Below are 27,582 nucleotides of genomic sequence, written 5' to 3'. Positions count from 1 at the left end.
CTCATCCCTAAATGGAGCAACATTGCCTTTTGGAATTTGAAATGCCGATTTTGTGACTCCTAGGCCAGACCAGTCAACAAGAGAATTAATTAACTGAGGGTATTCAGATCATGATCAAAGGAGTATATGAAGCCTTTGCGTGCCTCTTTATGTCATACTTTGATGAAATACTTGTAACTCTTCCAGGATTGGGAAAGAACTTCAACCCTCCTGCAATGCTGCAGCTACCAAATAGCACCAAAGAAGAGGTGTCCATGAGAGGCAGGCTATCCTCACCATCAACCACTGTTAGCCTTCCCTGAACCTCTCCTCAAGCTCTTGGCATGGGCTGTTGCTAGAGACAAGAAACTGAATCTGCCAAGCCTTGCAGTTTCTGAAATTCCTGTCGTGCGAGTTGGTTGCAGCAGGAAAACACAGTCACAGCTGCTGACACAGAAAAAATAAACACTGAAAAATGCCTGTACCCATGCACCCTAACCTGCAGGGACTGACCCCACCAGGCTGCCCTGACAGCCCTGACAGTGCTGCTGGAGACCTCAGTGTCCTTCCCCACTCCCATTTCTGCAGTCACCACATAAAAACTTGGGTAGGGAGGACTTTACATCCACAGGCAGATGCATGAAGCACAACAGGATATTTACCACCCCATGTATTTTTTCCCAAAACACGCCCTGGATGGATATTTTGGTGCCTATAAAATACTTAATTCACTGGAGCAAATTCCCACTTCTATTTTAATTTTCAGCGTCCGAACAGAAGTCATTAGGAGGCATTTTGGGGTTCAGCTCACCTTCTCCCCAACACAGTGAGTTTCAGCACCACTCAGACTTTTAAAACTCAGATAATTTCCCACCTTTGACAAACCTGGGATGGGGTGAGACCTGTCTCCGTGGAGGTGGGAGACAGGAATCACTGTGGGGTAATGCAGGGTCCAGGGGAACAAACTGGATTTTCCAAAGGGACATTATGCCACTGCAAAGAACTTAACTATTTGCCTATGTTTGAATCAGGAAATAAATATGAAACACAAATTTTATTTGGGCATTTTCTCTATAGGATTATATGAGTGCATATGTAAAGTTTATATATGTATAAGATCTCTTCTATCCCGCATTTGAGTAAAATTATTTCGAACCAATACAAAGTAGCACCCTCTTCCACTTCTAGGCAAATATCCAATTATTAATTTCAAATTCCTATACAAAGAATGTACTAACCTACTATCAAGTATTAGCAACAATGCAGTTACAAAAATAAAATTCAGTTGCTTAACTCTTTCTGATTTATAATGCAACCATCAAAACAACTGGAAACAACAGCTCTGAGTACTACTAGATGTAGTGTGTAACTGTAAGTAAATTGCTGCATCTCTACAGCTACTCAAATCTCTGACTACCTTGAAATTAAAAATTATCCTGTCAAACAGGCACAAATCATACACAAATCTTAAAATATACTGATTTTCATGAGACACAGTTCACCTATCTGAAGAACCACTTAGATGAACAATTAAACAGCATCAATCATGTATCATATTGAAAGAATAGGAGGAGTTCAAACAGCCCATGTCTTTCTCTCCCATGTTTCAATCTATAAAGAAAATATAAATATTTACTGTATTGGTGCCCACTTGTGTATATAAATTTTTATGTGCCTGTATATGTTCTGCATTATGCAACATAAATTATTCAAATATAGAAAAACATTAAACGTTAGACATTGAATGATTGAGTTATACATATATAAATGTCCCAAACTGTTTGGAAATGTACATGCAATAAATGACAATCATATAACTTGTGTATTTCTTGAGCTCCTGACTAGATAGACTACGTTTAGCCGTCTTCATGGGTGTCATCTGTACAAGTCTGTCCCTAGAAAGACTTATATGAGCTTTGCACCACACAAAATTAATACTTACAGATGGAAATCTGTGTTGGACTGGAGCTTAATCTACTTTCTCTCAAAGTACTGCAGCGTATCAGGCCTCTGCACAGCTGTTATTAAAAAATTAACTATGACACAGGAATGCAAAGTCTATGTCCAGACTCAGTGCAAGTAGTTCACAGTCAGGACAGACTGAGACTCTGAAACTACTCTGGCCCAAGACTCAGGCTGACAAAACAGTCATTTCTCTGACCCAAAACCCACATCTGTACCTGGTTCCAGGACTAAGAAACAAGAAACTGAGATGTTTTTTTTTTGCCACTGGAAAGTAAGAAATTCACCTTCCTCATGGTACATAGTGCTTCTTCATTCTAATCTCAGAAGATATTGAAATATACCAGCTTAACTGTGAGCTCTTTCAAAGCTGTCCATTTTTTCTAGTAGACTAGGTGTTAATTTTTCTTGCAATTAAAATGAATGGAGAGCTTTGCCTGGCAACACCTTTCACACCTAATGCTGGAGAGTCAGGTTGCATGGCTATTTGATTTCCAGCCCAGCACAGGGTGGTAAAAGTTTTAATCTCAACAAAAGGGAAGATTGATGTGGGTTCCCGGGAACACCTGCTGCTGAAGCTGTTAGTGTGTGGTGCGCTCCCCTGCCCACACTGAAGTTGGTGTGAACTGTCCTCTTGCCCTTCACAGAAAGAGGATCAGGCCCTTACTGCACAAGATTAATAGGAGCAAGACTGCCATTGATTATGTGCTGCTGTCCTCACCATGTCAGAGGGCAAGCCAAGGGGTGAATTACAGCTACCCAGAGGCTCCAAAACATGAGAAGAAATCAAAACAACAGACACACATTGGAAATTAAAGCATGCTGTATCTGAGAGAAATCAATACAGAAAGCAGAAAGTCTTAAGTTTCCAGTTATTTGGAGCTTGCAACAGTCCAAATCCTGCAGAGCTGTTTCATTAAACCTCTCTCTGCTTAGCCCAGATAAGGAAGCGTTGCCACTTACACCACTGATGCCTATAGCTGTGTAATACTACAGAATAAGTGTGGATTCGGCAGAGACCCATAAGGAATAAGAGCTCACATGAGGAGACTGGAATACTGGTGTCACAACATTGTTTTATATTCACAGTTTAGCACATAATAAGAGAACTTCCCTTCGTAGACAAGAGCTACATAAGAGGTGGGTGTTTTTCCACAGAGGTCAGAAGAGAGAATTAAATGCTTCCCATATTACAAACAATGCTCTGCAGAACTGATTAGATACTGTTTTCAACTAGTTCCATTTGAGATGGTGTTTCATTACACTTCCCAGGATGTGGTAGTGTCACTCATTCTTTAGGACAGAAAACTCTAATAGCTCGCAGCTCAGCTGCTTTTGTGTCAGAGAGCAGAAAGGGCAAGCTGCTTCACAAGGGAAAAGGGGCAGTATGCCACACATAACCACATGGACCAGGCAGAGACCTCTCTGAGCAGAACGGTTTTGGTGGCAGTAACCAGGCCAGGCACAATCCACTGACTGCAAACAAGTAAACAACAATGAGCCAAGTAATGTCACAGTCAGTCCATGGGTCAGAGTGAGGGTCTGGATCAACCAGATACACATCCAGGCAGGGCATGGAGGCTGGACAGCTCAGGAAGGTCCAAGTCAGCTCTCAAGCAAAGGGGGAGAGCCCCTACCGAGACTTCTTTCAGCTTGTTCTCAAACACCTCTTTATTCACAACATTTTCAAGGCCAGACAGCTGTTTTTTGAACCTGGCCTTGAGCCCAGGCAGCCAAACCCATGGGGAGGGGGACGTACACTCAGAGCCATAATGATCTGTAGCAAACGCAGCATGTTCAATTTCTAGTGTGCTTTTCACAAAACACAGAGCATAATCTCACAGTGACACCAAGTGAAAACTGCGGTTTTCCTGCAGGTCTGCTCTTAGTGAGGTGCTCAGACCTTCCAAGACTCTTTGAGATATTTAAGCCTGATTCTCATCTGGTTTAAATACGTGGTCTGTTTAACTGTTGGAACAGACAATTAGACTCTCTGGATTTTGTCCCAGCATGCTGATATGCCATCTAAATCCTTTGCCTTAGTCTATGAAGACTGAGAAGCTCTGCGGACCTCAAAGGTTCAAAGTAATCCAGTTGCCTAAAACCAGCCAGGAGGAAACTGAGAGCAGTAGGAGCTGAGTGAAAACATGGCTGCCCATATGGCTGTACTTTCAAGGTCAGAGACCACCTTGCTGCTGCATCCTTCTTGCTTTGTCTCTGTCTGCACACCACTAACTGCTTGTAGTGGATTCGTTTGCCTCCCTTATAAAACATGTTGCTTCTTACACAGAAGAGGAAGTTTTCCTCACTATCCTGCATGTCTTCAATGTGCTGCTTTTCTAACAGCCTCAGCTCCCTGAGTCTTTGGTTCTTTTTCTGAAAAAAAGGTTAGCCTCAGCATTGCTGGGTGCAGACTGGAAACCTGGAATAAAGTTTAAAAACTAGAAGTCAAATAAAATAATAAAAATAATGCCATTTTTAACCCAATCTCATTTTTAAGCCATTTCCTGTGCTTTCTGGATCTGAACAAGGATTATGGACTTAGCCAAGACTAATGGCTTAACCAAATGTGTAAAAATTGTGTCTTCAAATTGTGAATTAATTCTTCTCTAATGAAGCAGAAAAGTCAACCTAGACCCTTGGACTATTGCACGCTGCTAGTACTCCAAATAGATTTGCTGAGGTTTCATTTCCTCTGAAAGAACGTATTATATGGCTTCACCAGAGCTCTGCTTGAAGATAGTACTGTAATGATTAGCTACATTCCACTTTAAACTGTCATTAATAATCCCCATATGTAAGTAATGCCTCTAATTCTACACTGAGATATCATGACAAACAACCAGCTGTCTGTCTTTTTATTTCATTGTGGTTCTCAAACTCTTGGCTCGGGTTATGTGTTTCTGGAATGTCAAATAAGGAATTTACTTTTCTATCCCTCAGTTTACACTCTGCATGCAGTTTGATGGCATCTTGCTAATACAGCCTGGTTGCACTGTAATTCACCTTATAATCCATTGTATCAACACCGACTGTTCAACATGCAAACTCCTAACAAGGTGGCTGGTGCCTCTTAGGCACTATGTTGCCTTGGGAGGGTCGTGCTTTAAAATGTATGCCCAGCACCAAGTCTGTCTGGCATGAAGCTTCCAGCTGTCATAATTTGATATAGCTTCCCACACCAGAAAAAAGCAAAAGATACTCTGCTCAGGTACAACGGTGCCCACATGCTTCAGGACTGCCCTTCTGTACTGCCACATCACAGAATCACAGAATCACAGAATGGTAGGAGTTGAAAGGGACCTCTGGGGATCATCTAGTGCAACTCCCCTGCTAAAGCAAGTTCACCTACAGCAGGCTGCATAGGATTGTGTCCAGGTGGGTTTTGAATATGTCCAGAGAAGGAGACTCCACAGTCTCTCTGAGCAGTCTGTTCCATCGCTCTGTCTCCATTAGAGCATCCCACATTTCAAATCTGAGGTGTGCTGTTGAGTAATATGAAAAACTTGTGCTGCCTCCAGGTGTGCTGTATGTGTCAGTGGGGCACTGGTTACTTCCCTTTTGGATGTTTTCAATGCGTGGATGTATTCTGCTAATTATTTTACTTATTTCTTTCAATGCCTCGGAAACAGCAGGAAGCTTAACCAGCACAAAGTGGCCTTGGCTGTTGGCTGCAAGACAAGCTCAAGCTGCTGATATTCTCAACTGCTATTGAGAGCGTGGACATCTGACCATACCACGTGTGTGCACTTCTCTACCTGCAGATGCAATGAGGATAATGGTACTTTTACAGAACCCTTTGAAATCTCCTGGTGAAGGTGATAAAAGACATGACAAGACAGCCATATTATAAGATAGGCACTGTGTTGCTGGTGATGCACTTTACTTTGGTGTTAGAGGTCTAGGCCTCTTTTGCGTAAACCAGTTGTGAGTTCACAGGTACTGCTGCCAGTTTTTTGTCCAAAATATGCCACATGACATTCACAGCGTGTCAGCAGGTAAGACAACTAGAAGTTGGATGAAATGAGGCTCTAAAACAGTGTAAGATTTCAGCAGACATCCTTATACAGGTAGACAGTAACTGCCTGTGAAGTGCCTCTTGCAGGAGGCTAGTTGGTAACTCACAGGAAACTCTTCTGGACCTAAAAAAAAAAAAAAACCAAAACCAAGAAAATGATACATTTTGACAAATGCCTTCTGCTGTCACTATCAACAAGGCATTTCTCTGCATAGTACACAGACTGTACAGTTTTCCAGGTCTTTTGTAATATACATGAGGCTTTAATCACAATGTCTAATGGAATATTACAGGAAATGTTTCAGTCTGAAATGCAGCATCTTTGTAAAGCTGAATGAAAGCAGAACTGCAAAACATTGTTCAAAATTATTTAAAATACCAGTTCTGTTTTATGGTCTCAGACACTCTCCAGTCCCTCAAGAGAACCTGCTCATGCAGACAGCAGCAGGCTAGTGCAGTGTCATTGCCCTTAGCTTGTGTTCAGATGTAAGAATTTGCTCTTGCAGTTTAGAGAGTCTGAGAGTTTGCCTTGACCTTCTTTGTAAAAGAAACTTTGGAAACTAAGAAAATCACCAAAGTCTATGAAACTTAACTAGAAAATAGCCTGAACACCCAACTTGAGCTCTAGTGTTACTCTGACACACCAATGAGTTTTAGCAGTCATTCATCTCTTAGTCAATTAGCTGCAGTTCTACAGATGTTGCCAAGATGAAGGGGCAGCTCTCATTAACCAAAACAGATTACATAGTTTAGTTTCCATCTAGCACTCAGGATACGTTTTAGGAAACAATCCATGGGGCAGTATCTTGCAAAAAATCACTGTGTGTAGTATTGTACATCTTTTTATACTTACTAAGCAATGTACTAATGGTAAACCCTCACATGCAGCTCTGTGATATGACTGGAGAAGATTTCATCTGGTGAAAAGCAGGAATTGGTAACCCAATGCTCTCCATTGAGACAGCATCCATCTGCACTTGGGATGGCGTGGCAGTCTGACCCATCTGCCACCAGAATGTACATCTGGTGAGGGTCTGACAAGGTGGAGGCAGGTACTTGTGTGCTCCAAGTGCTAGCAAATGTAAAAGTTTCACTGAAGTCAAATTCAAATAAAAATAAATCAAATACTTTCTCTGCTGGAAACTAAGAATCTCTCTTGCTTTTGGTCTGCTGAACAGGATCTATCTATCTATCTATCTATCTATCTATCTATCTATATCTATATATATACACACACATTTATATATTCAGGTATGGCATAGGCCAGGCAAGGTGGGGTAGATGAAGTATGTTTCAAAGATGCCTGGTTCTGCCTCAGTCACAGAGTTTGTAAGGTTGTCAAAGTAATTCCAGCTTGTAGGAATTCAGAAGCCTAAATCTGGAAGACCGGCACTATTTTCTTCTCATGCACCACCCTCAGCAATGTTGGAAGCTGCTGCAGCCATACTTATTTTGGAGAAGACACTGAGCCACAGCTGTAAATCTGGCTGTGGTCCAGGGCAGCTGATGCAGAGTTGCAGATATGCTGATATAATGTATTTGCTTTTATTTGTGAGTTTCATATTGCCATCTTGCTCACAACATTTTCTGCATCTACCACAGCTGGAACTTGTCTGGTAATAACTTCAGTAGGAAAGGTGTTGCTTCTGCCACATCTGCAGCAGCTCTGTGCCTGAAGATAAAAAAAAAAAAAAAAAATGGGAGAAAAAAAAAGAGAAAAAATCAAAATGGACATGCAGGGAAAAAAATTACCTGGAGGCCCCCAAGTGTCACAAATTGAGTGTGAAAAGCTGTCCGTTAGTGCCATCTTGTGGGCCCAGAGCCACTCCCACGCAAAAGAGGCAAAGCTTTTTCCACCAAGGTGCAACCCCACCTCATGCCACTCTGAGTTCTAGCACAGGAACCTTCTGTCAGAGGACAATGCTGCAGCTACAGCAGAGATACAAGGAAATCAGACTCGTGCTAGTGTCAGTATTTGCACGATCCTCTCATGTAACTCCATGTAGGAAATTCAAGGTTACATGTGGACATCTGAACAGAACTGAGGTGGGTGCTTTCAAGGCATTTTAATTCCCACTCCATCACTCTCTTCCCATGAAAAAGTGTTGCTCGACCATGGGTCTCTACATAAAGGCTCTCTATCATATATGTATATGATGTTCCAGCTGCAGTCACTTGATCAGACCAGAACTATGTGCTGGGGAGAAGCACCAGCCCAGCACTCACCTTTTCTGACGAATCTGAACAGAAACCAGACTGCAAAGCTGGCACAAGGGGTGAGCAAGGAGACTGTCCACATACCTACCTACTCCTGTGCAAGAGGATTTCTGCCATCCCTTCAGAGGCATACTTCACTCTGAAAGGGTCATGTCCTTAAGTACCTGAAGCATCACGAGGCACTGTGTTAGTTACTTATGATTTCAATATGGGACACCTTGCTCAGACTGGGTTATCCTTTAAAGTGAGGTACAGAGTATGGGAGCTGGGAAGAGCCCAGCTTCTTTCCCCATCCCTAGGACTTACACCATGCTCTTCAGAGACAAGATGCAACCTCTAGGTCAGAGGTGAATTTGAAATATAGACAGATGGATGGACATGCAGACTTCTTTCTGGCTCCATTGGCTGCTGGGGGTGAGGGGAACAGAGCAGAGAGACAAACCTGAAGTCAGCAATGGCAGCAACAGGTCAATTATCAAGAGCTACATAGTTGAGATAAAGCTACTCTCTTAGGAGCTGCCTCTCATGTTTTCTCTGGGTGCTTGGACATATTTTATGTCCAGGTCTGTGTGGATGGGAGTGGGGACATGCAACACAGAGGCTGAGGGTGGGAGGAGAGAGATGGGAAGGCAAGGTGCACAGGGAACATCAGTGAGAATCAAAATGCCTTGAATGCACCCACCTCAGTTCTGTTTGGATGTCCACATGTGGCCTTGACTTTCCTACATGGAGTTACATGAGAGGATCCTGAAAATACTGAGACTAGCAGGAGTCTGATTTCCTACAGCCAGTCTTGTGTCTTGTGGTATGCCTATGACTGTACCATGATTTAATGCAGTACTGTTAGAAATGGATATGGTCTTGCGTTGAAGTTGTTGAAAAATAATGAATCCACCACATCCCTTGGTGTGTCGTTTCAGTGGTTAAACATTTGCACAGTTAAAAAGAGACACACCTTATTCCAGACATTAGTAAGACTTAAGTCTGTGCTTCAGATATTGGGTAGCCTTGTGCTTTTGCTTACAATTTAACCGGTCTTTGCTAGGTTAAAGTATTGGTGACAGCCAGGAACCTTTTCTGTATGTAAAGCCAATATCAGTGCATTGTGCAGTTAAGTATCCTTCTGTATAGCCACAGAACTACAGTAAGGAGCCTCTAAAATCAATCCAGGTACATTTGATTTGGGTTGGGAAGGAGCTACCTTTTTTCAAGGAAATCTCTTTCTAGCACTGTCAATCCCCATGATTGCTGCTGTGGCTGAAACATCTATTCCTATCCACAGCTACTATGATTTTCTCATTTCTTCTGTGCTTGATTTTCTTTTAGTTCTTCTTACCCCTTTCAATCTCCTCTTTCATCTCTGTACTGTTCCTCCAGCTGCAGCTATTGCATCTCACCTGGTTACCAGTTTTATAGGAAGCAAAGTGTTTATATCTAAGTTAAAAAGGTAACACAGAATCTGAATACATATTTATTCCCTTAACAAGCGAATGAGGTTGAGGAAAGTGAATCTGAACATATTGATAAGATAACCATTTTACACAAAACAAACTCTTAACCCAGTGTATGTTACCAGCCTTGTAAATAACATAAAGTCAGCGTGCAATGGGTGATGTCTGTGGCGTAACTAAACTGTGCAGTTTCTTGCCAAGTTTCTGTACATTATGACACTTGAAGTGTTGTATTTACATATGTGCTCACATAGAGAAGGCATTCCAGCTGAAATGCCTCAGTCCTTTGTGAGAGTTAAACACCCACTGTAAGTGCTACAGCAGGATCCAGACTCAGTTCTGTAAGACCAAAGGCATTCTTGTGTCTATTTTGTCATAATGTTTACATTTTGCAGGACACTACACTCAATATGAAATATTAAGAATTCAGTTATGAACATTGTATTTTGTCAGATTTTTGTTGACTTAAAATCTGGGTCTGTTTTTAATGCTATTTAAGATGCTTCAGATTTCTAAGCATATGCATCTTTCATCTCACCAAAGTGCTAACCCAAAACCTGAATTTTGCTTAAGCAGAGTGTGTTGTGTTACATCTGTTACGTAAAATTATATCCCTGTACGAGTAAGCAGGAGTTAGAACAAGGGGCAGTTATCAAAGTCACTCAATTTCATCAAACACATCAGGCCACCATTTATAGCTCTCCACAGAAAATAATTTTGTCTTTATTGACATCTGGGCTTGCACTCAAAGCAAAATGCAGAACCTGGAATTGCATGCAGCTGAATGGAAGTATTTTGACACAACAGACAACTCATATGATGATCCAAGTTGATCAGGTGACAGAATGATAAGAAAAAGATTTATAGGGATCATCCTGGCATAAGGGGCTCGTACTCTGTTTTTACTTAAATTCAGTTCTTCTTCTCCATGAGTAGAGTGTAAAACCACTGAGCCTTTCGACATATTCCCATGGAGGAAAAGAGCTGGAGAAGTAAAACTGTTCTTATATGTATAAGAGTATAAGTCCAAGAATAAACAACAAAGCTATGCTTGCTAGGTGAGTACAGAACTGCTGAGTAAAAGTGCAGCTTCTCATATTAGTGGGGGAAGAACTGTAAATAACTTCATGAAAAGCATAATCCTTTCCTAACTCTCTCATGCTATGGTCACTTTCCCAATGAATCCACTGCCAACAGTGAAATGTGCACCTGGCAGTCCTAACGCCATATGTCAGGATCCGTGCTAAGATATGTTTATTTAGGTGATTAAGGATTAAGAATTCAGCCAACAGGTGCACCTTCATGTGGAGTCTATCACTCACCCAGGCTTTCGCGCAGAAAATGCCTCTTAATAAAGAACACTGATGAAAAAAGCAGACAGTAGCTTTATGCAGTCAGCAAATCTCATCACTTTCTAATTCATATGCACCCATCTGGTAGGCAGTGCATGTGTTACAGCACAACAGCATGTGAATTCTGACTGAAAATGTTTGGAACACACATAAAACTTCCAGTGAGCATTGTCAGGATGGGAACTTTGATGTCCACTACCAGACAAAAGCATTGCTTCTGATCTTGAATGTAACAGCTTGAATCTGAAGTGATATCTCTTCATGTGTTTGTGTGATATCTTAAAGGAAAAGCGATGTACAGAGAAGAGTTCCTGTGAAGTATTACTAGCTAACAAAGACCTGTTTGTGCGAATTATATATCTAGCTGCTAGAATGCTGTAATGCATAACCATTGTTATACATGTAATTATTGTAACTGAGCCAGTCATCTGCACACTGATATTCTTGATTAGACTGAATATATGGATGATAAACTGTTTCTTTTCCCAAGAAATAAGATGGAGGAAGTCTCTGTAAAACAACAGCACTGAACTGGTATGTCAGCTTCCTTCGAATTTTAATGATTTCACCTGTTCTTCCATAATTCCTCAGTGCTCTGGCCATTTTCTGATATGTCATGATCTTGCGGTTTCCCTTTCTTTCTCCCCACAGCTCTGCAAGTTTCTCCTTGTTTTTGGAGACAAACTGGAAGACACCATTGGGCTTATCCACCCACTGGATGCAGTTTGCCATAGCTGGATCATATAGAGACTCATGGAGGTACTCAAACAGTCGAAGTTTTTTCCTGCCTATTAAGAAATAAAGTACAAAAGGTCAGAACAGAACTCATTCTTGTTTTAAAAGAAGAGCAGTTGTCTTTTTTCTGGAAGGGATCTAACAGGCAAAAGTATAGTTAAACCTAATACTTTGTCACAAATTAAAAGATCAGCATGAACTCTTCAAGGGAAGACCAGCAACGGCAAATGGGATTATAGTTCTTAAACATGTACAGATCTGTGGTGACAGAAAGGGATTTGGTCATTAGAGTTTCAAGAGTAGGTTATCTGGGGACCATGACAAATACCTGGTGACTTCATTGTGTGGTAGGTCTCAGAAGCTGATTTCAGCAGTGTTTAGACACATGCTGTGCAGGTGCATGGTCAAGGATCCCACTGCAGGAAATCAAATCATCCTCAAATAGTGCAGGAAAGAGAGTCCGTCTGAGCATTTTTGAATAAGTGTTTTCCCTGACTAATCAAAACTCAAAGATTTTGAGATTACTCAGATTTGGCAGGTTTGTTTCAGGAACATTTTGGGGATCCGGGGAAGTCTTAGAGGTAAAACAGGGTGAATAGGAAGGCCAAGGTAGTTTTGAGTAGTAAACTTCACCTGGTCAATTAGGGGCTAGACCTTCTGCTACCCTGTAGTTTTCTAAAAATATGCAGAAATGCCAACTTTCATTCCCATGCAGAATAAAGTAAGCTTAGTACTACAATATTTGTCAGTTAACAAAGTGCTTCTCCCCACAGGCTTAGCTCTCAAGTTCACTAGCGAGGTTTATTTAGTTTCACTTGGGTCTTGTGGATCCCTCTCTGAAGTACATCTACTTCCCTTCACAAAGCCAAGGGTGACCAAGATGCTGCCATAAGGAGGAAGAATTTAAGATTATGAGACAAAGAGGAACATTTTGCAGAAAGGAGAGTCTATGCAGAAGAACAGCTTCCACTTTAACTGAAGTGGAAACAAGCAGCTGCACCTAAAGTTCATAAAGTCTTGCCTTGCGTGGCTATTTTAAACCAGGAACGGGGGAAAAGTGGCAGTTGCTAAGGAACACGGAGGTCAAGCTAAGACATCTGTTAGGGATAACAGTAATTCTGCATCTGGTGGTAAGGAAAGAGGAGAGAAGTGACAGACTAGGAAGAAGAAGAGCCTGAAATCAGAGGTACTTTCCAAAAATTTAATAAAGTTTCATTATCTAAATAAAAATTTGCCTGAGACTAGAAGTACACATTCTGCTAGAAATGCATATATTACTACCCAGATGAGAAGCTTAAAATCAAACTGGTGAAAGTTTACTGGCCTGGTTACAGTAAACACTTCTTGGTAGGTGACTGCCTTATATCCCCTCCACCCCAAATTATTCTATAAACCTATGAACCTATGGTAAAAAAATAAGATCAGTGGAGAATCCTCAGATTACTGTGGACTGACTGTCTGCTGGAAAAAAATAGTGTAGCCATGTCTGCAACAGCATCTGATTTCATGCTGTCTGCCCTCTTAGTTCAGCTGTCATTCCTGCCCAAGCATTTATTTGTAGACATGCTACCTCAAGCTGATGTCTTGGTTTGAGAGGGCTTATTTGTTCTTATGTGTTAATGTAGCTATGTATCTAAAGCCCAGCTGTTATCTCCAAAGTGCTACACGCTGTGGATGCACCAGCTTGAGTTGGGCTTAGTTCACAGATCTTTGTACTACACTTAACCATATAAGCTAGTGGTAGCCCTAAACATCAGTCTAAGCTAGAAGGCTGGTCTCTACAGGTTTCTTATGTGATCAGTGGAGAGAAGCAGGCTCCTCCAGAAGGTCTTTCAGAGCATCTGCATTAGATTTCTGCACTGAATTGTCCCAAAGCAGCCTAATTCTCTCTGGGTCTGTCAAACTCGCACGCATGTCTGAAGTATCTGTCTTGTTTGTCTCCACTCACCGAACTTTAGTTCAGATCACAGAATGGTCTTGACATGCACGAGCTGGACTCCTTTCACAGGAAACCTAACTCAAAGATGCTCTCCAGAAGCATATCTAAGTCCCTGCAGCTTTCAGAACTCCAAGCCAGTCTGGAGATTGCCCTAAATAAACCCTTGTGGAATACTTCATATATAGACTTTGGGTCCTCAGTACTGATTGTTTCATCTACAGATCTGTTCCTAAAGGGAATAGGAATACACTACCTTCTAGCATACAGAAAACTCCTCCTGTCTCAGTTAGAATGCAGGAGGACTGAATTTATTTAGGTGTAGTAGAAATAGTCCTCCAAATCACAAGTTCATGGCAGGAATATCACCATGGCCATAAAGAAATCCTTAAGAGGACACAAAAAAAAACCCCTACAAGACTAGTCAGTCATTCTGAAAATTTATGCAGTATGGCCTTCTAGAAAAGAAAATAGATAATAATATTAAAAAATATTAAATAGGCTATTAAGAGTAGTAACTGAAGATGAATTCAGATACATGTAAATTTCCCCAGTGCAACAATGAGCAGGACTTAGAAAAGCAACATTTCTGAATTGAATGGTTTTCATTTGCAATGATGAATTTCAAGTAGTAGAAGTACAGAACTTAAAAGGGGAGGCTACTCTTCCCATCTTCTCAAGGAATCTGTAGTAGTAGTAGTAGCAGTTGTAGTAGTAGTAGTAGTAGTAGCTGTTAAGCAACAGAAACCACAGTGTTCAGCATCAGTGGGAAGAGATGGCAGCAAAAACTGACACCATGTGGTTAAAGTTGAGAGAAGGGGGTTTCAAAAAGCAGCAAAACCAGGAAGCTGCTCACAAAGACTTCACAGTCAAAAGGAGATGCAACAGCTCAGAGTGGAAGCTGTGGAATTCTCAGATCTAACAGAATTGTGGAAAGGATGCTGACTCACAAACAGAAAAAAAAGAATGAATGCAATTACCAAATGAAGTATTGTAATGACTAATGTCACCTGATCCATTCTTTGCAAAACAGGTACCCACTCAAATGGAGTCAACCAAAAGGAGCACAAAAATAGCTATATACATGCACACTGCAAGTGACAAAAGCCAAGAGGTAATTTGAAAAGTAAACAAAGAAATACATAAAAGCAGGCACAAAAATATTCCTGTATGTGAAAAACCTTCAAGAAAACCACTCCTTGTTAGATCACATGAAATAAAATAAGTTATTAAAGTGGATAAAGATGTTCTTGATCTGCATCAGACTTCATCCCAGATCATCTGGAGTGAAACACATCTCGGGTTTGTTTTTCTATGTACTAAACGAGAGGAAAGAATAAGATGATAACAGGTTTATCTTACCTTAAGAGATTTGGCAGCTATGAATTGGACACTAGCAGTTGTATTCTAGTTATTATTAAATGCTAACATTTTTTTGCTGTTAAAATTTTTAAAAAGCAGAAAAAAGAGAAAGCATGATTTGCCAAGAGATTTTTTTTAAAGTAACATAATGTAGATATCAAGATAGAGTCTTGCCACAAACCTTTCCCTGTTTTTGACTGCCCAGCAGCAGCATGTGTCACTTGGCTTTCTGGAGTATTCTGCATTGTATGGTAGACAGTCTCATCTGCATAAAAATCTGTTGCACTGTTCTTCAAGAATGAAGACAAGAAAGAGTTATTAATAGAGTACTTTCTCTGAGGAAAAACAAACTTGTAATAATTAATTGTCTGAAGCCTTCAGAATGCAACTTTCCATCACCTCACCCAGGGAAGACTGTCCTCAGCCATGGAGGTATGCAGTGTACTGTACTAGGAACAAGCAGCACTAGTTTATGTTCAGTGGGAAGGACTGCCCACCATGGGAGAAATTAAAAGGGAAAACAGAGCAATTGTCTCACTCTGGACCTTTGACCCTTCCTTCTGCTAGGTGCAGATAGGAACAGTAGGCTCTATTTCCAATGTCAGTAAAAGACAAGAGCCACCTGGACAGTGCCTCTACAGACTCTAGTCTCTAATCTGATGGTTGAACATGGTCTCCTGTGGAATCTGTTTACCTGAAATTATCTCCCCTGCAATGTTCATCTTCCCTCATTCCTGAAGGTCACACCCCCAGTGTTTTAAAAATGAATATAAGTTCAGAATCCAGATAAAGCTGCTTTTCCCAGCACTCTTAAAGAAAACTACTGTTAAAGAAACCAAAGGCATGGTACTTTCTCACAGCAGCAGAAGCTATGCAGAGGTTCAAGTTGTTGTTTTCTTCCTGGTAACAGTGAGAAGCCCATTTCCCTATCATACTAGTAGTAGATTTGTTTGTTAGTTATCATGTTACATGATGAGCCACGGAAGGGCACCAGAGGCATATATCTAAGACGATTCATAAAAAGAGACAATAAAACATGTTTTGTGAATATTTCCCAAGGTAGTTTCATCTGAATCGTGCCTGGCCAGACCAAATTTCTTTTAGAGTTAGCATAATATTTTGTATTAGAAATCATAAATGGGCAAGTAATTTTCCATTTATGTCTGTCTCTGTTATTGGTAATCAGTTCACTTACAATCACATTCCTCCAGCTATACCCTTGCTCCTCTGTAGATGGTGATGCAGAGTAACTGGGACTTGCTCGAAGGTGGTGATGATGGTTGATCACAGTCAGGCAATTTTTATAACCTGAGTATTAGGAAAATGGAGCAAAAACTGAGTGATTAAAAGGGGAGAAGGCAAAACAAAAACCCCAAACCATCTAACATGCTGCTGGGTCTGTCAAAAAGCATTTATCCTATGGCTGCCTTCTAGATAATAAAGTCTCTAGAGCCAAGATGTTTCATGGGAGCAGGCTATCCAACATATCTGTACTTTTACTGCTGATCACACCCCTGGCTGGTTTTGTTCACCTTCACAATGAGAAGCAACATTTGTTAAGACAAAATGTCACGTATTTTATAGTATCATGAGATAGTACAGTTAATAAAAAATGGAAGGCCAAAAAGATCACCAAGCATAATGAATGGGGTAGTTATGGACTACTATAATACATGTATTAAAAAGGAAAAGGGAACATCACACAGCTCTGCAGGCCATTAGTATGGTACAAGTCAGTCTCTAATTGCAAGTGAAATGAAGGAGCATTAGAGCATCTGCAGGGCCTGAAAGAATGGCATGGAAGGAACCCAAGACATTAAGATGTTTGCAAGAAGCAGAGGAGAACACTGAACAGAGGCACTTGGAATAAATTACAAACTGCAGATGGCCAGAAGAAGATTTTGGAGGGTATGTCTACTGAAAGTGGGACATAGTAAACACCAATTTGCAAGTGTTTAATACCTCTCTGCACTGGCCTTAATAACAGATATGGGCAAGAATGTTCCAAGTAATCCTATATACTGGGTCCATGAGTATTTGTAAATTACCAATGCAGTGGAGCCAAAAATGTATTAATAACAGCTGAAGACATGGCCCAGTTGGTCTTATTTACATTTTGGTATATGACAGATAATATGTAAATACTCTTCCTTGTATGAAACATATTCTACACAAAAGACAGTAGATATTTTGTTCTGGACTTAAAGGGTTTGTGATGTAGCGTCCTATTTTCCTTTCTTTCCATTTCTATTTACAACATAAAAACACCAAACACAAATTTTAAATTTTATAATAATTTAATTGCCAAAACCTTGCCCAAACTAGAATAATTTACAGTTTGCCTCTATTTCAAATTTTTTAACATATAAAACTCTTGAAGTCAAGAAAAACACTTGTCTTTTAATTTTCCAGACTCAAACTATCTGCATAAAAATATTTTAAAATTCTATTTTAATGTTAAAAAAAAAATTGTGGAAATTAATTTCACCTTTTGATTCTTAGCCTTTTTTTCTTTTTTCCACTGGAATTCATTGTTACCTGAGTTTATTCACAGAATAACAGAAAGACACATTTAACTTCAGCTATTAAAACTGGTAAATGGCACTTGTACTACAGTCATATATCCTCTGATTATAGGAAATTTGAGCTCAATGTACAGAGGCCAGTGCTGGGGGGAAGGTAGAGGAGGACTGTCCAACAATTTCCCTGTGCTGTGGCATGGAACATGCACACCACACTGAGGAGTACTGATGGAGGAGTGAACATCCTCCAAATATTCTTCTCCCTTTCCATCCTCCCAACATACACCTCTGCTGTCCATTAATCCACTGCTGGAAAATTAACTCTCTCACCTAAATGCCTCAAGATGTACTTTCCTGTAAGAATACAAAGTGGTAAATGACGGAATAATGGTGGTTTTTTACCTGGTGAATACTGCATGTCTCTGTCTGAGTGCTGCTGCAGGACCTCTAGCGCATCTTCGAAAGCCTGGCCCAGCACATCCTGGTCAGGAAAACTCTGCAAAAACATTTTTCTGTCAGAAGCCAGAAAAGACCAACCTACTTCTTTCAACTTTACCAGCTGGAAAATCCCAAATAAATACAGTGAATATACATCTTCCTGGAATATGTATTTTGCAGGCACTGAGGCACCACCATAGTCATTTACTATTATGAGAAAGTTCTCACTCCTTTGAGAAGTCTCTCTGAGGTCAGTGGGACAACTCACACGGGTAGCATTACTCACTCGTGCAGATCTTTCAAGGTTCAGTTCCTTAATTTGCAGAAGTTTACATAAAGGGTGTTACTGCTATAGGAGTGTTTTATAGCATGTAAGACAGAGGGATGTATCACTTATGTATAACATGATTTACAAAGCCAAAGTTATCATTCAATAACATTGACACGACAAAAAGATATTACACACAAATTATGAAGTTGTTATGCAGAGAAAATGCTATACTATGCAGGTATAGGAAGCCAGGTGTGCATTATCAGAAAACTGTTTACTATCGTTTTAGAACACATTGTTCTAAAAAGCTAAAAATACTACCCCAAATCTGAGTTTGCCTGATTTTTCTGTAGCATATTTGAAGCAACCAATAATGAAAAAGAATAAAGGCATCGTAGACTTACCATTATTTATATATAAAAATTTGATCCCTGTTGAAAATAAAAAATATTTTTTAAAATGTACATTTCAAAATAAACATTCTCTCAGCATAAATAAAATTGACTAAATGAAATCACTCTGTAATGCTAATGATTAAATAAAATACATTAAATATCACAAAGTAATTTATTATTACAAAGTAGTATTTTAATGTCATTAAATACTTGCAACATTGCATTTTGTGGGTTTTTTGTTTTGTTTTTTTTTTTTTTAAATTCATACTAGTTTTTCATTGCTAAAGTTTCCAGTTTCATTTATAACTGTAGCTTTTAGATTATTATCCACATCATTGTAAACGTATTTTTTTTAAAAGATATCATGAAGTTAAAATGTGTTATTGCTTGTGTTCAGTCGTAGCACAACTACCAATTTCCCAAAGAAAATACCAACCTGAATTAAATGTAAGTGTTTAAATCCCTTTGGTTTGCAGACACAGCTGAAACAAGCGTAGGTTTTTTTCAAAATGCAGATTAGCATATGACTGTATATGAATATACATAAATTCTTAAACTAATTGTGAGTTCCAGAAACAAATCTCATTGTTCAGTAAAATAGATGTATTTTCAGCCAGGTTAACATGGATTATACTTTATATTTAACATTACTCAGAAACAATTCCTTAGTGCCTCTTTTTTATTTATATTTCTTACACATTACAATAATTAGGTTTAATTGTCTTGCAGGTTTTTTTCCTGTTCTCATTTGCATTATTACTTCAAAATTATGAATATAATCATCAGTATATCAGTATTTTATTCATTAAATGCTTCATTATATTCTCTCGAAAATACTGGACATTTTGGCAGTGATTTCAGCAGATGTAAGATTGGTCTCTGTGTGATGTTTTAAAATGCAGATGAGAGACAAGATACATAAATATAATGAGGAAGAATTTTACCTGAGGCTAACCATGAATGTTCTAACCTGATAATTGTGCCTCAGATAAGTGTGTTATAAAGTACTATCAAAATCTGAAAAAGGTTTTTTAAATCTTGAGGACCAAGAATATATAGTGAAATCCTGGTGATTCTATAAATTGCCCTCACTGAATTCAGTGGGATTTTTATCTTTGACTTCAGTGTGACAAGTATTTCAACAAACTGATCTAATTTTATGCCAAAACCAGAATGGGCCACGTTAATTCTTTAGCTGCAATGGTGGCCCCGAATTCTTGGGGTATAGAGCTGTAGAAATTAAAGACATGAATCTCCTTTGTAAATATACTTGCATAGTGTTCCCCTAATTTTAAGTAATTCTGTTTCCTTAAATTGCGTTTGACTATCTCAAAATCCATATGGATACTTGGTAACCTTAACGGAACATCTACAGTCACTGTTGATGCCTCTTAAAATGTACAAGTGTCTGCAAGGTACTGTTGAATGGTCATACCATTTACACAGCTGAATTCGTAACAAAAAAAGAAAAAGTCACACCTTAAGTTTTTAAAAAAAAAGTCTGAACACTTACCTAGAATTTCAGTGCCCCACGCAAGACAAGAATCTGTCTAGTCTCATAAATAAATGAAGGACTGAGCTCCCACAGCAATGGCTGGCAAAGGGGCTGCATTAAATAGTTGATTTTAGGGAAGTGCTTTGGCTAGGGATTTTTTTGAAACTAAAGGTAGAGTAAACTGCTAGCGTGGCCCTTCATTGTGCATGAAAGAAAGGTGATTTATACTGATAGAAAATAAAATTAAATGTTTTAACTGTTGTCCCAAACATGCAGATTCTAAGCATTGGGAGAGATCCCTTTTGGCTGTGGCACATCCGAACAGATCTGTCACCAATATGGTGTGTCTAGGACAAAAACCTGCAACTCTCACCTGCCCTGCATAGACTGCAGTAGACTTTGAGGTTTCACATGAACCTCCTGCTTAGATCAGTGTAAGAAACAGACCAAACTAGACCTCAAAATAAGAGCTTGAGGGCATTTCTGAACTCTGCTTCAAAGCTCATATTTGTAGCTCAGGTCTAGCTCTAAAGCATTTGCTGAAGTATTCAGTAGAGATTCAGGCAAGCCCTAGTTGCTGATTTGCCACTTGCTTCTTGAGCAGCTACAACCCATGGTGTTGCATCCTACAGGATGAGAACTCCGTATTTTTCAGTACAAAACTGTTGACACAGTTTATGCTGTGCTACAGCACTTTGCAGCCAGGTCTTTCAGAGGTACCTTATAAAATTTTTCCTCAGCATTTGTCATGAAACTGCTATAAAATAATAATTACCTCTTAAAATAGTTATCTATACTCCCTCAACCAAGAACCACAGCCAAGAACTAGCCTGGCTATGAATGCTGAGTGGCGGTAACTTGAAGCCAATGATAGTATCAGTCATTTCTGCTGTTTTCTGTTGCAAGTGGCTTTTTCAAAATCTGCACCACAAAGCTTCAAAATAACTATTTTTTTTAGTGAAATACATGAATACATGTATGTGAATTTTTGAACAACAAGTTCCATTTTGTAGCACTTCTCTGGTGTGATTTGTGCTTATAAAGGAAAATTAACGAGCAACTGTGCTCTTAAAACTTTAAATTGGGACTCAGCACTGTATTTCAGTCCAAAATAAGATTCCATAATTAACTTCTTTTCCACATACATTTAACTTTACTTTGTAACATGGAAAAGCATAGTTTTCATGGGTGAGTTAATTTCTGAAGTAGAAGTATGTAGTGGATTTAAAATTATGAATGAGCTTCAGGATCATTCCTGGGTTCTTTCCCATAGATGATGTCCTAATAGGTCCTCTGATGATGCAGTCTGACCTGCCTACTCCTACATCTCTACCTGAAGCTGGGCAATTACTGTTCCGTCTTCCTGTGCTCCCCACTTATCCTGGTCATGAAACTGTAGGAGTGGCTCCTGCAGAGGAGGTCAAGGCTGTCCTGTGCTGGTCACAGACAATTCCAGCTAGCTCTACAATGGACCCACCACATACCAAAGCAAATCCCATCAGCCACATGTCCAGCACCTGTGAAAACATACCGAGGAAGGGGCCAGAGGGGAAGAGACCAACCTGTGAGACAACACCTGAGGGGATAAAGAGGAAACAAGGGAACAAGTCAACAGGGATAGAAAGAGAGGAATGTGGGGACAACATGATCAGAGGTGTTGGAGGTGCATCATGACAGTGCAGGCATGCCCCCAAGGGGACTGTGGTCCACAGACAGACCACACTGGAGCAGAGGAAGTGAGTAAGAAGGAAGCAGCAGCAGAAGACAAGGCTGAGAAACAAGGAAAGGCAGAGTAAAAACACTACATCCTGACCACAGCCCTCCGTGCCACTCATCGCCTCACTGAAGGGACTGAATGCAACCTGTGGAGATAACGAGAGTGGAGATGTGTCTGGAGTGCAGTTGAGCCTGGGAAAGGGGAAGGAAAGATGCTTTAATGTTTGTCTTCTTTGCTTCCCAATACTCAAATCAGCAATTAAATACATTAAGGCAATAAATTAAGTTAAATTCTCAAAGTGCATGAGCAGTTGAGTGGGTGTGTAGCTGCTGGCTGATGCCAACTCACCCGAGGAGCAACGGAGGTTGAAGGTCTAGAGATCAAAGCTAATTATTTTAACACCATCATTAAAATGATCAATCTTCCTAAATCAAATTGCTCAGTCAAAATGTTCTCATTTCAAATAAGAGGCTACACCATAAGGCAGGTCAGCAAAAGATTTATTTTCAGAGGAAACAGGAAGGAGCTATATATAGCACAAACACATAGTATAAAAAACAAGAACAAATGCTGTCTTATAAGGTAGATTTAAGCTCTCTAATGCATTTCTACGTTGCATCTTTGGCCGATCACAAGCTTAAAGCAAGGGTTCAGGCTGCCTCCTTGGGAAGACTGTAAGGGTTCAGAAGAAGAAGAGTAAGATACAGCTCAGGATTGAGTGTCAGCTAACACTGACTGCTCACTCCTCAACAAATCACAGCAGAGCCAAGGCAGGTAGCATGTTGGCCTCTACCAAGAAATGTTATTACAGAAGAAAGCCTGTTTTGATTTTTACATTGGATGGGACTATGGATTTGAGATAGAAGTCTGAGAAAGAGAAGTTACTATTCACATTTTAATGTCTCAAACAACTGATATGCCTGGTATAAAAATTTTAGTATCAGTTAGAAACCAGAACATCAAGCTCTTCTCCTTTGTCCATGTTTTAAAAATAAACTTTCAAACCCAGAATGGTTGTTTAAGTTTTAGAATTTTCTTTCATCTTTGCTTGGCACTCAAAGCTAGTCCATAGTAATGGCACAGAAGAAGCATTTTCATCTCCCCGAATAAAAAACAGAACTAAATAATCTGTTACAGCATGTGTATAGGGCTTGAGAAAGCATAAAGACTCTCTCATGAGGTACTGTTGAAATGTAGAGTAAAAAACAATCTCTCCCTTCCTAAAGAAACACAAAACTTGAAATTGCGAGATTTCTGACCAGGCTTTTGTATATTTCTTAGATTTTTTTTGAATATCAGGCAATTTGTAACTGCCCAAAGAGCACAGATAGAGCACTCACAATAGAAGGCACTTAATAGGAAAATAACCCAACTGAGTGTAAAAATTATTCTGCCAGGAGGAGACATTTGCCCATGCAAATGACACACTCAACAATTTTTAGAAATCAGAAATTGTTGAATATAACAGTCACAGAGAGCTTCTGTGCTTACATAAGTGTTCTAGCCCTTTGCCACCCTTCTTCTGACCCTACAGCTCTGTAATGGTCTTTGTCATGGTTCAGAATAATCACACAACCCCAGATGCTGTGTCCCTGAAAGTGGAAGGGTTGAGAGATTGTATGGCTGTGCTCACCTCCTGAGCCTCACCATGTTGACCAGCAAACTCTCAAATCTCTGTCATTATGTTGCTTCTGGTTTGCTCCATTCAAGGTTCAAAAGAAAGTGAGAAATGTCTTGATTCAGGGATGCTGCCTTTTCTCTGCACAGCAAAAGCAGGGATCAATGCACAGAGAGCTCTCTTCGTTTACATGCAGAATGCAGTGATAATCCAGGCATGAGTGTTCTGCAGCCAATCAGTTTGCAATCTGAACTTCAAATTAGTGGGCTCAGAAAATGCCTGAATTCACATTCACAGCCCCAGAATATAATGAAAACTCTCCTTAAAGAAACCAAAACACCAAAAAAAACCACCGAAAGGAAATAAATGCTGCTTAGTACCAGCCTAAGTACTATTGCTTACCATGATTTTGGTCAGATAATATAGTGTAGAACACATACAGAAAAAGAAACCCCATCGAGATCATGATTTAGAATCATGATTCTATGATTCTAAAAAAAAATGAAAGGGAACATAAACCCCAAAACCACAGTTATACCATCATACCGTATAAGCAAATCAGATGATGAAACTGGGTCTAAAGATTCCGTTTTTGTTGGGAGGCTTTAGTCTATGCCTTTCAACAAACATGATCATTCATTCAAATACCAGAAATTGATGATATATCATAAATTCAAGCTCTTTACTTGCCTTACAAATCATTCTACAAATGCCAAATTCTCAACAATGCAATGTATAGACTTTATAAATAAACTTGTGGAGTTAATAGTCCAGTTCCTTAGCTGGAAAAAATTGGTATAGAGCCACCAAAGCCAAAGGATCGTTGATGGTTAGTACAACCAGAGGTTCTGGCTCACAGCTGACACTAGTATTATTTTCAGTACAGTAAAGGGAAACTTGCTGTGCCAGCATTAATGTTGCACATTCTTCCCTGACTCACGGATTTGTTTTAATTAATTGGCTACCTTATAAAGCATTAGAGTTGGTTAAACAGAAAGAGAGATATTTTTACATTTTAATGCTTGTAAGAGCTCTTTATAGTTACTGATAGGACAACAAATTTTATAAAGAGCCTTGTCCAACCATTATATATAAATACATCCTATGTATGAGGATTTTTCTCTTCTTAAGGAAGAAAAAAGTTGTCAAAAATGTTTTACAAATTGAGAGATCATCTCGATGAGACTCATTTTCTTACCTTTCAATATGAAGCCTTTGCATATAACATTGTGATTTCCATCTCAGAATCATGTTTTTAATTTTAATATTGATTTAAAATATTTTGTTTTTAAAAGGCTTTAATCCTTTTAGACTTAATAAGTTTCTGAACATTAAAGTTCCAAAGTGTAGGGGTTGATAAAGAAATAAGGTCTTACTACTTCTTAAGAAGACACCCTCTACTTTACTTGAGAATTACATATGATTATCTTAATGTAAAGGATATAAATGGAACCACTGGTATGGTTGAATCTTAATGTTTTTCTGCTTTAAGAACTTAGGATCCAAACTGAAAAGCTATATTGTCTAATTTTACATCTTTAACATATTCCACTTAGAACCATCAAAAAACTACAGTCATAAAATTAGGTGCATGGCTGAATCATTGCAGAGGTTAGGTCTAAACATGGAATTACCTCTTCTGGTGCCTAAAAAGAGAAATGCAGCACAAAGGCTGAAGTCACATGAGTGGGGGGATTAGCTCTTTAATGGCTAAAGCCCCACTCTACAATTAGACGCAGTGTATTTGTCCAGTTGTTCATGTCAGCAGGGCTTTCTCAGGAAGCTTCTTCTGTGGCTCCATATAACCAAAAGGAAGTCACTTTCTGCTGGGAAGCCCCGTGAAGATAGGAAACCAGAAACTGCAACAGAAGCACAAGGAACTAATAACAAAAAGTGCATTGGGGGAAAAAAAAAAGAAAAAGAAAAACAAACAAACAAACAAACAAACAAAACAAACCAAACAAAACAACCACACCAAACCCACCAACCAAAAAACAACCCTAACTTAAAGAGCATTTTAAAGATAAATATGAAATAACTACTTTGATAAATGTACAAGTATAATGAATACTCCCTCAAATATTCAGATAGCTAAAACACCCACAGGTTAATAATACTTCAATGGAAAACTATCAGAGCAAGACAGGAATAATAATATGAGAGTATTTCATAAAACCAGCAAGGGATAAAGAAAAGACTGTCATTAAGAGGTGAGCCTGATGAAGAGTAAAAATGGAATTTTTTACTTAAAGAGAAAGCATACAGAAAGAACAACACAGCATTTTAATAGCCCTTAATAATGAAACTGGGAAAGCCAAACAAGAACAAATCATTTTCCAAGTAACTAAGCTATTTGTGGAAAAAACAGGCCTTCAGATTCAAGGTGCATTTAGATATATTCAGGATTAAGTCAATAGCCCATTTCAACCCCATTCCCCCCAAATCATAAAACTAAGATTTGAGAGATGTTCAGCTGAGATCACAAAGCCTTCTGAATGCCAAAGAATGGAAGGAAAGAGTTGTGCCTATTTTGGAAAAGCTGAAAAGCCAGGCATATAATAACATCTGTAGTATCTGCATACCTACTACAATTTAGAAACCCTGCCTGCCCACTGCATAGACTTACAACCAGGTCAATAAAAAACAGCCTTCACAATTTAGCTACTAAAATACATTTGCTTTAGGTGTCTTCAGAATGCCATACATTACTCTCCTCTGAAATACCAGGAGGCAGTTTCGTATCTCAAAATAGAATCAGCAGCCACAGTACAACACAGGAATTAAAAGCACTTCATCTAGCTAGTAAGAAACAAGGTGTCTGAAATCCCATCCCCTTCTTTTCTTCTAAAGACTCACTGGGGAACAGGGCAGTGGTGTGCAGGCTGGCTGAATGATCACTGCACTGCCTTGGACAGTAGTGATGTGGATTCAGTCAGGAGTTTAACCTCACATTCCGTGCCAATCAGGAGAAGACCCTGAACAGTAAACCTGTTTATTAAATCCAGGCTATGGCACTTTTTCACTTTGAAGCTATGCTTCACTGGGATATCTAAATTCCAATCTTCATTAGCCATTGAAAAGGCTGTTTCCAAATCTCTTCTTTCCATAGCAAGCATTCAAACCACTTAACTGTAACATTAAAAAGCGGCATCTCTTATCCACATTTTTTAAAAAAGTGTCTGAAATAATGTTAAGTGGAAGGCCTGTTCATTAACATTAGGAATGATCTAGAAATAACTGACAGCCTGGATAGTGCAGACCTCAGACAGGAAAAAGTCCAGCATATGGTTCTTGGGCAACATTAGGAAGAAGGAAGATACTCATCTAGTCAGACTGGGTGGTTTCTAGATATGCATAAAACCAGCATTGCTTCTTCAACCTGGAAAAAAGTAGAGGGAAGGTGGCAGAAATTTTAAAATCTTTATTTTAGATTTCTAGAATTTAGAAATTATTAAATCAGCATTAACATAGAGAATATGGATAAAGATACATTACAGCTCTAATACAGTCCTTGTATCAGAAGGGACACTAAAGGACACCACGGTAAGTAAGTATACAATCAGCAAAGGACACCATACTTCAAACAACAGACTGTTAATTTACAGAAGATACCAGTTATCTACAGGATGTTGCAGAAACTAAGAAGTAGTACCTTCTCAAAAAGACATCAGAGGAAAATCTACTCAGAGCTGTGAAATACAGAGTTGTTATGAAATTCCTTGAGCTACAAATCTTTGGGGAATGCCAGGATGTCTACACATAGGAACTCTTAAGGTGGTTTTGTGTTACATTCAGATCTCTAATCATCAAGAAAACTTGAAAGGCAACTGGAGAGGTGTTGGTGAAATTAAATGCTTATGGAGTTATGAAGCTGCAGAGCAGTGCTTTCTAGCTTAGTCTGTGTAAGAGTGTAAAACTATTCCCTGGTGATAATACTTTCAAGTAATTCCAAGTAGAGTCTAGAAACAAATCTGAGAGGGTGACTATTTCAGAAAAGGTAATATTCTCAGAATATATACATGCCTTTTAAGAAAACCAATAAAAGCGTGTAATAGTATGGTTGCTGTCAGCAGTGCAAGAATTTGGATTTGTTAGTGAGACTCATTTTGTAAGT

General features: G+C 39.3%; 1 protein-coding gene across 1 annotated transcript in view; it reads right to left on the bottom strand.

Annotated features, from left to right (window-relative positions):
• Window positions 1-11,278: 11,278 nt before the first annotated feature.
• SPIC (Spi-C transcription factor (Spi-1/PU.1 related)) overlaps window positions 11,279-27,582 on the bottom strand; it is a gene marked incomplete at its 5' end in the record, with an annotated part of 21,680 nt that continues 5,376 nt past the window's right edge. The window contains 4 exons of the mRNA XM_008935658.1: window positions 11,279-11,767; window positions 15,194-15,302; window positions 16,208-16,320; window positions 17,937-18,030. Coding sequence (XP_008933906.1) covers window positions 11,340-11,767; window positions 15,194-15,302; window positions 16,208-16,320; window positions 17,937-18,030 — 744 coding nt within the window. The remainder of the gene's footprint in view (window positions 11,768-15,193; window positions 15,303-16,207; window positions 16,321-17,936; window positions 18,031-27,582) is intronic.

Source organism: Merops nubicus, unplaced genomic scaffold, assembly GCF_000691845.1.
Source record: "Merops nubicus isolate BGI_N331 unplaced genomic scaffold, ASM69184v1 scaffold4282, whole genome shotgun sequence".
Lineage (NCBI taxonomy): Eukaryota > Metazoa > Chordata > Aves > Coraciiformes > Meropidae > Merops > Merops nubicus.
Note: the sequence above shows the minus strand (reverse complement) of the source record. Positions and strands in the feature narration are given on the sequence as shown.